A 9761-nucleotide genomic window follows, 5' to 3' on the forward strand; every position below is an offset into this window, starting at 1 on the left:
ATCGCGACTGACGTCGGCCGCTGGCCGCCCAACACTTCACGCCGGGACATCCGACCGAGAGGAGCGGCACCAGTTCTGACGCACCGCAGTGACCCTGCAGTGTGGCGCAGCACGGCGGTACACCGCCGGCGACCCCGCCATGGCGCAGGTAAGCAAGAGAGCACTGCGGTGCACAGAATATGTCTGAGAAGTGCGCCAGGGTTGAAAACAAAACCTTGGCCCTTTTTCATGGCACGCTTACTACCTACATATAGGGGCTACTGCCTATATAGTTAGTTTTTTTTTTAGTTCGACCCTCACTATAAACATCTTTTTGGAAACAGCACGAGAATTGCTAGCTGAATTACTGAGAAAACTGGTTAGCGCACTTTGTATTGGAGATATGAATTATTATTTTCAAAATAAGTTTCTAACACCGATGATATACTGTTACGTTAAACGCCGTGCGATTTATTAGTTCACTTATACTTCCTAGTTTCTGACAAGTCCTCGATCCTTGTGGGGCTGCAAATACCGAGCTTAGAGTGTGGGAAAAGGAGCCAGGTAGAAATAATTTTGATACAATTGATCGTCTGCGAAATCATTGTGCGCCAACGAGTTTTCTCAGTAATTCAGCATACCAATTCTCGTGCTGTGTTCAAAGTGACGTTTACAGTGAGGGTCGAACTTCGAAAAAACGAACTATAGTGCTATAGTTCGTTTTATTCAAGTTCGACCCTCACTGTTAACGTCTTTTTGAACATGGCACGAGAAATGCTTGCTGAATTACTGAGAAAACTGGTTGGCGCACATTTAATTTCACTGACGATCGAATTTATCAAAATATTTTCTCATGGCTCCTATTTTCCCCGACTCTCAGCTCGTATTTGACCATAGACGATTTGTCAAGAATGATAACTGGACTAATTAACAAATCGCACGGCGTTTAACATAACGGTACACCTGAGTGTTCAAAACTTTTCTTTTGAAAATATTATTCACATCTCCAATACAGTGTGCGCTAACCAGGTTTCTCTGTAGTTTAGGCAGTGATTCTCGTGCTGTGTTCAAAAAGCTGTTTACAGTGAGGGTCGAATTTAAAAACATAGTAGTGTTTTCAGGTTCCATGGAAACATAAGCAAACTTCCCTGATACGTATAATGTGTATAAAAGACGTTGTACTAAAAGACGGGCAGATGTCAGAATGAAACGAGATATACACATTATACGTATCAGGGAAGTTTGCTTATGTTTCCATGGAACCTGAAAACACTACTATGTTTTTAAATTCGACCCTCACTGTAAACAGCTTTTTGAACAACTTTTGAACTTTTTATGAGAGGGACTTACAGTGGGCTCTCACGTAAAGCCTGCGTAAAGCTTTAAAAATATCAACTGAATGTGACATTTATGGCTCGTCAACTGCAAGATGCTTGATTGTACATGTTTGCTCAATGCTATTTGCTTCGCTGACGATGCGAAAATTCACCCATTAGAATACATCACTTTCGACTTTTTTACACTTCTCAATTCGAGGAAAAGGTCACAACAAATATTACGCTTTCGGTTTCTATGGAAACGTGAACAAAATGGACGCTCACGATGAAATTTAGATTTTTACATAGAAATCGAATGCGCTAGTAGCTCTAGAAGCCGCTAACAGTGCGCTGTGATACAGGGTCCATTTATCGTTTATCCGAATGGGCTGATGCCGACGTGTCCTTAACACTCCCTTTCGGCAGAATTCTTTTTTTTTGCAACGGGCATGCTGTAGAGGTTTGAAAGGCCATTGAAGTTTATTATGACCCAGACAATTACCTTGGTCGGCTGCTTCTGTCTCAGTAACCAGTAACATCATGCTGTTTTGTGTTAGACGCTGTGAAAAGGTCAGAACGGGTGAGGGTTAACCCGCGCCCCGTAGGGCTACCGGCGGACCCTACCACCCGTAGGGGGGGGGGGGCCGTTTCGGCCCCCCCTAAGATCTCGGAAAGTTACCGGCCGATTTTCAAAATTCAAACGGCGTTCGATAGCCCCACCCGGGAACTACCTTGTGACCAAATTTCATTGACCTAGGTCAAACCGATGACGTCACAGGTCAGGTCAAAGGTCAGATTTTCACCGTTCACAGGCAATTCAAGAAATGTGCTGTGAAAGCGAGTAAATTGGTAATTTATTGAAAACCATCGATGGTACATTGTTCGTCAAACACATACTTTGCTATCTGAGATCACTGATACCAGGTCAGGTCACAGCGAGGTCAGGTCACCGGGGGTCACAATATGAATGTGTCGTGTGATACATGTTTTATGGTCCATTTTACATGACAAATGCGATTATGTGGGTTAGGCAGCCTTTGGGACCAGCCTAGGTCACGTTTTTGTGAAGGTCAGGTCAAGGTCAGGTCAAATTAGGTCAAATTTCAAAGTTGATATTTTTGCATAAAATGGGTATCGATTCGATGCAGCTCGTCACGGGGAGTCTAATGGTGGTCTTCGTTTTGCTCTACGAGTTCTAGAATTGCCAAAAATTGAGTTTGAAAATTTAACGTCATCATTTTTGAACAGTTTTTTCGCTATAACTTGGCCAAAAAACGAGGTATCGATCTGAAATTTGGTATGTAGATAGAAGACGGTAGGCACTATCACATATATTCCGGGTTTTTCGAAACTCAAAAAACTTTTTGGATTTTTTGGCGAATATATCCAAAAAATGCTTTTTTGATTTTTGGGGGTCAAAACTCAAAAATTTCAAAAATTCGAGATAGCAGTTTTTTAGCCCTGTCAATTCTACACCTTTTATGTCTTGATCATTTTTCTGTATCTTCAAAGCTGTAGTCCTGACAGGTCTTCTCGCGAAGGTCTTTTTTCGGTCGAAAATGACAGAACATGACGTCACTCTGACGTCATTTGTGGCCAACCTATCATAGCCTCTGGAAAAATTTTTGGTCACAATGTGTAAAATTGATGCCCGGAGGGGTCCTGAAAGTTTGGTGGCGATATCTCCAGCCGTTTAGGAGATATCGACCGAAAAGGTCAGGGAGGGGCCGTTTCGCCCCCCCCCCCTACGGGGCGCGGGTTAACCCCGTCCCGCTGGGGGGATGACCCCCCCCCCTTCCTGTATTTTTCGCGAATGTCTCAGCCATTTTATGGCTCATACTGCCATGGATGCCGCCATGCCACCATCAATTCATGCAATTTTGCTACAAGAGAGACTGTACTCCTTCCTCGTCATTGCCTTGGACGAAACTGCCAAGTGAACCCGGCGGTGACTCGGCCGTTACTCAGAGTACCTAAAGGTCAAGATTACCCTAAAGGTCACCTCACAAGATCAGGTCACTTCTGAGTTGTGAACCGGTACCGTTGTCTGACGCATTCATTCAATTTTCCCGCTTCTTACATCAGAAATAAAACTATGAGAACAGATATGGCGAAAAATTGATGTCCGGCAAATTTCGTTGGAATTTGGCCAAAAAGTGTGTCACTTTTCAGCAGTAATTTCTTGAAAGTGGTAAAAGATACGAACAAGAAACTTTCACAACTTAAAGAAAATGGTTGACTAATTATATCGTACCCATTTTATGGACATATTTCAATTGAACTGATTTGCCACCATCATTGAAAAAAGGATCTGTGTGTCTTTTATTTGCGTATGTGCTCGAAGTGGGCACCTCAAGGCACGTCTGAACACGTTCCAGGAAACTGGTGCCCACCCTCTCTGCGGTGCCTGCTGGCACAACACGCACGTACTGCTCGACGCTGAGACGCAGCCGCTCCAGGCTTCTGGGCTTGTTGCGGTAGACGCTGTCCTTGCAGGCTCCCCAAAACCAGTAGTCAAGCGGGTTGAGGTCAGGATTGCTTCTCGCTTCCCCTGGAGATTGCGCCGCGACCGAAAAGGTCATGGAGCGGCTGCAGCGTCTTTCGGGCTGTATGTGATGGCGAGAGACACGGCAATCTCCTGCGACTCGAAATCTACGTCTCTCTGACGTCATTTCCAACTGAGCTGTGGTAGCTACAAAATTTTCCTTTGGAAACAAACAAGGTTTGACATTGATGCACTGATGCAGTCGAAGGTAGGTACTGTAAGTTTCGTGTTGATACGTACAGCGTTTTATGTCTGGTGACCTACATGCCAAGCTTCAGCGCAAACGGCCCAATAGTTACCGAGATATTGCAACTGTTACAAATCTGACACCTCTTCGTTTTGCACGTGGCACGTGCACAAGAGTCACCCACATGCATCGGAAATAGTCCGATGCTTGTACTCGTATATAAGGAGTGAAGCTACCCTACAAAAATTACCGCATGAGTAAATCGGTCCAGTGCTTGCGGAGAAATAGCTTCGCAAAAACGTCCTCACGGCCGGCTGCTCATACCCATGAATTTCTGCTATTCTATGTAAGACTTCGCTCGCTTCGCTCGTTCGTGTTACGGCAGATACTGTGCAATATATGTAGATACGGTTTGCTTTGTAACATTACATCGGTTTATTGTGACACAACTGGTTTATCCTTTTCAGAACTACGCGACGCCAGAGGCGATGCAAATTCTTGCTGCCAGCGGCAAAGAAGGCTTCGTGCTGGATTCCAAAAATCTGAAGAGCATCCTCTTCGCTGACGACATCAGGGACAAGCCTGTCGTAGTCATCTCAGTCGCTGGGGCATTCCGCAAAGGAAAATCTTTCCTCTTGGACATGATGCTGCGATACCTTACAGCGTCCGATAAGCCCAACTGGATACACGACAAGCAGATCCAGCGGGGCTTTCCGTGGCGGAGTGGGTTTCGCAGACACACCACTGGCATCCTGATGTGGCCAAAGCCGATCCCAGTAACCCTATCAGACGGCACAGAGGCGGTCATCCTGCTCATGGACACACAGGGGACCTTCGACAACACGTCTACCGTGCACGAGTCGTCAACTGTCTTTGCACTTAGCACGCTGCTCAGTTCTCTTCAAATCTACAACATCACTGGAAATTTGCAGAACGATGACTTGGAGCACCTGCAGCTCTTCACTGAGTACGGCCGACTAGCGTTGGAAGACACCAGCAGCAAGCCGTTCCAAAAGTTGCTGATTCTGGTCAGGGACTGGCAACACGTTCATTATCTTCCTCTGGGTGCTGAAGGTGGCAACAAGCTGGTCAAGGAGTGGCTGGATACTCCATCTGGGAAAAAGGAGTTGGATGATGTACGAAAGCACATCCGAGGGTGCTTTGGCCAGATCGAAGGATTCCTGTTGCCATACCCGGGACAGGTTGTAACCATGAGTCCAAACTTCACCGGCAGTAGCGCAGAGATGGACCCCGAAATTGTCGATAAGCTCAACGAGCTGATGCCTCAGATTTTGGCACCGGAAAACATGACAGTAAAGAGTATTGCTGGCAACTCAGTCACAGCCCGCCTGCTTTACACTTTCTTTGAGAGTTACGCAGGCCTGTTCCAGAGTGACAAACTGCCAAAACCGACGAACATCATGCAAGCCACCGCCGAGGCCAACAATGTGGCGGCAGCACAAGACGCTAAGATGCAGTACATCAAAGAAATGGAACGCCTGAAGAGTGATGAGCATCCTTCACTGAGCCAGGCCGAGCTTTTGGCGAAACACCTGAAAGCTTCAGAAAAGGCCATGAAGGCATTTACCGATCGCAAGAAAATGAGCGACTGGAAACTATCAGAGAAGTATCGCTTGAGACTGATAGAGGACATTGAAGACTGGTACAAGTTTGTTGAGCTGGCAAACAACACAAGGCGTCAAAAAGAGCGGCTCAATGCAGAAAAGTACAACATGGGACTCGTGCGGACCTGCAAAATGACCTACATCAAAACAATGGAACATCTCGTCGGCGAAGACGCGAGCTTTGCGTCTCTGAAGGAACTTAACAGCGCGCACGAGGAAGCCAGGGGGAAGGCATTGGATCAGTTTAAAGAAGAACAGGCAATCTTTGAAGGCATCGAAAAGGACAGCCAGCATACCCTAAACCATGAAATCGACAGCGAGTTTCGCCAAATGCTCTTCAACAATGATGTGAGAAAAAAGAACTACAAAGCGGCACACGCGAATATGAAGGCGGTGGCCAATGCCAGAAAGGTCTACCATTCCATGATGAGCGTTATGACAGAGAGCGAGGCGCTGACCGTCAAGGAACTTCAGAAGCTACACGAAAAGTCAATGACGGCTGCCGTGGATACATTCAAGTCGCTCAAAGAGGGTGACGAGCGTATCGCAGATGGTTACCTGGAGTACATGAAAGTTGATATGCAGCGTGAACTGCATTCGTACTTGAGCGCCCATCGACACAAGCAGGAAATGAAAAAGGTTCAAGAGAAACTACGGACAATGACAAAAGAGGCGGAGGCTGCCGAGGAGTCAAGCTCGGGGTGGTGCACCATTCAGTAACTGACTACTATCTGTGCAGTGCACCCGATAGTTGAGTAGTACTCGCCAGACTTGGATGTACAGAACTGTTCCGACGGTCGAGGCGCACCGCGCAGTTGCAGCTATCAAAGCCCTGCCAGAGCAGGCGAAAGCGCAAGGATACTTGTGATGCAGCGCTTCATAGAATGAGGCTTAGGATGTTTTTTCATTGAGGCTTGTTCTGGGAACTGATTCGTTTCACTAAGCTGCCTTGCGAAAGAGGCTGCCTTTAGCTTCCTGTGTGAATTGATGTTTCTTAACTGGCATTACTAGCGCCCTTCCCCGAGCAAACTGGTCAGATCAAGTCATGTCTCCTTGTCTCAGGCCATGACGTTGTTTCCATGTTGTACACTGTGTATTTCAAATGCCTACCTAACCGTTAAAACTTAAAAACGGTGAAATTGAACACTGCGCTGTAAATTTCGAATTTGTTTAGGTAACGCTGTATGTAGAGGGAAGCATATCTGATGTGATATCTGAACTTCGTATGCTATTAAAGGAAATATACCACTTTCCTCAATAACGTTTTTTATAAAGGAAGGACTAAATTCCATCCAAAGTAGTGTTTGCCGCGGAAGCTTATTATGCGTTGATCTATCATATTGCGTAGTTCAAAACCAGCTGCATGCTAAATGGCTGACACTGGCCTCTGCGACAGGCGGCTGCATTCTTTTTTATCGCCGACTCGCTGCTCCTTCGAAAGAATGTCGTGTGATAACGGGATTATATTTACCTGTAACATGTGCCCACGCGACCAGTCACCAGACTTTGTGAGGTGACCAGCCCTTACAGAACATAAAAGAAAAAAACACAGACAAATACCTTCCGAAAGCGAAGTATATAATGAATAACAGTAAGCCGTATCTAATCAAGACCACACTATCAATATGCAGAGATAGGGCGGCTGAAGGGGAGGCGTTGGGATGCGCACACACCCGCGGTTGCTCTCGTGACCGGTCATCGAAAGGACGCGCCGCCGCGCCCCACCCCGCGAGGTTGCGTGCATGAGTGACGTCACTGCGCGCAGGTCAGCAAGCCGAGCGATAAAAGGGTTTTGGGTAAAGCCTGTGGACTCCCCCAAAACTGTCATTTCTTTTTTATCATCAGCGTAAGGCCAACGTAAGGCAATCAATGCACAAATCCAACTTGGATTTGTGCATTGATTGCCTTACATTGGCCTTACGCTGATGATAAAAAAGAAATGACAGTTTTACAGGCCAGTTAGAGTCCTGCTCGCGGCCATGACATTGAATACATAGGTACACACGTATACAAAGTTTACACGCTTTGTCGCCACTCGCCAAGCAACAAAGCAGCGGACAAGCACACGGCGACTGCGGCGGCGGCAGCAGCTCAGCGATTGAATCGATCAGGTTTTTTTTTCAAATGCAGCTTGAGGAAACTAATTATGTATGCGCCGGTAAATACGATCAGCCATGAATTACCATGAACTGCTATGAACAAGTCTCACACGTTAATATTAGCGAAATGACGCCATCTTGGATGTAAACGCCGGAAGTGCAGCACGGGACGCGGTGTCTTGCAGTGACTGGTGAGTGGAGTGTCTGTAAACATTCAACCCACGCACCGACGGGGAGCGGATAAGCGTTTGTCTAAACTCTAAAAGCACCCGCTATGTCTCCTGATCCTGAAACGGGGCGAGGGCCATGAAACGGGACCGTGCCCGGGTCTAACAATTAAGAATGGCACGCCTCTCGCTACTAGCGGCTAGAAACGGTTTCCGTGGAAAATGGAAACATCCAAGATTCTTAGTTCTTACAGATAGAAACATCAACATAATACATCGTGAGTCGTGACTGTCCCAGGATTTTGGCATTTCTATTGAAATCGAAAGCGCTAAAAGCTCTACTAACGATAACGTGTCGTTAAAGGGAATAGTTCACTTTCCCGAAAAAAAGTTGTTTTTGCAATGGATTTTGACTTTCATGCTCAAAATTATCAGCAAGAAATAAAATCTTTTTATAAAATATTAGTTTTATAAATTATAGGTATTTTAACATAGGAAGAACTTTATTCTATATACAATATTGTTTGACGCGGAAGCAGAAGCTTCCGGGTACGCGCTGACCAATCGGCAATCATAGTTATAGATACGTAGTGGCCGGGTCGAAAAATATTGTTTTGATGATTGTTATTAAAATTGTTTACTAAACACCAGGGGCGTTCCACGACAAATCGACAAGTGCCCTGCACCCTCATATTTTATTTTTTGCTTAAAATTGGTGTAATGGGTTGTGATGGGCGGGGAAGCCAGCTGTGGCAAGGATTTTTTTCTTCGAACAATGGTTTCTGAGATATATAGTCTCGGGCAATTCCTGGAGGTCGCGCTGCAGTCATATGTTTGGCGGCCTATAACTCAGAAACTATTGATTTTCTACGATAAAAACTTAATGTGGTTCAACTCACAATAAACCAACAAACATTTTGGCTATCTAGGATTTTCAATTTTTGAAAATCTTGATCACGTGACCTTTTTACCTATTTTTCAAAGAGTGACCTTGATATTTTTCTCACTGAAAGTTATAATTTTGTCTGATGACGATTAAAGTCTTATCAATTGTCATTCAAATGCGATAATAAAAAATTGGTTATCGCCCTCCGTTGACTTCAGGTCACGTCATTTTTATGACCTTCCCATTATTACGAGCGGGAGCGACAGCGAGATCTCGAGAACAAAGCAAGATAGCGACAAGTGGTAAACGGTACAGGGTACACACGGATAAGTTCTACAATTTTTCCTGAGGTCATTTTCAGATCAGGTCAAAGATGACGTCACAGGGGTAAAAAGGAAGTCAAAATAGTTTTGGCTGTACCTTTTGATCTAATAAAGAAAGAGACGTGAAACAGGCACCATTGTGTTTGCTTTGGCCTAGCACCAGTTCGCTTTGAATTTCGATATCGATGGCTTAAGGTCAGGTCAGTTTCTTGACCGTCCCATTAAAAGTCAATTGGGGAAAAATCAGCTCGTTTACTTTTAAACTAAAACACGTCGGAATCGCCTAATATACCATGAGTGACCTTCATATAGGATCAACTTTGCCTACCTGGAGCAGTGGCGGATCCAGGGGGGGGCTGCGGGGGCTGGCAGCCCCCACCCAAGGAAAACTGGCGCCACTGCGCCGAAGGCGCAGTGGCGCCAATTTTCAATTCGCAACTCATCGGAGTGCCGCATACTAGGACTAGGATGCAAAAATCAGTCGAATAACGTCGTTTCAGTACGCTCCGCACCGATATTTCCAATCTTGTGGTGTCACTGTACATACTGATCCTGGGCGCCTCTTGTCAGGGCCACTGGGCGCCAATATTTCATCGCCAATACGATGCGACTATGGCGCCCATCCGGGGCGTGG

At 45.8% G+C, this 9761-nt stretch overlaps 1 protein-coding gene across 1 annotated transcript in view; it reads left to right on the forward strand.

The window, feature by feature from the left end:
* LOC122393220 (atlastin-1-like) overlaps positions 1-6913 on the forward strand; it is a 6933-nt gene extending 20 nt beyond the window's left edge. Inside the window, exons 1-2 of the mRNA XM_043389052.1 lie at positions 1-148; positions 4495-6913. The exon at positions 1-148 is cut by the window's left edge and continues 20 nt beyond it. Coding sequence (XP_043244987.1) covers positions 140-148; positions 4495-6372 — 1887 coding nt within the window. The 5' untranslated portion in view covers positions 1-139 and the 3' untranslated portion in view covers positions 6373-6913. The remainder of the gene's footprint in view (positions 149-4494) is intronic.
* Positions 6914-9761: the final 2848 nt, after the last annotated feature.

Source organism: Amphibalanus amphitrite, unplaced genomic scaffold, assembly GCF_019059575.1.
Source record: "Amphibalanus amphitrite isolate SeventyFive unplaced genomic scaffold, NRLGWU_Aamphi_draft 000524F_arrow, whole genome shotgun sequence".
NCBI lineage: Eukaryota > Metazoa > Arthropoda > Thecostraca > Balanomorpha > Balanidae > Amphibalanus > Amphibalanus amphitrite.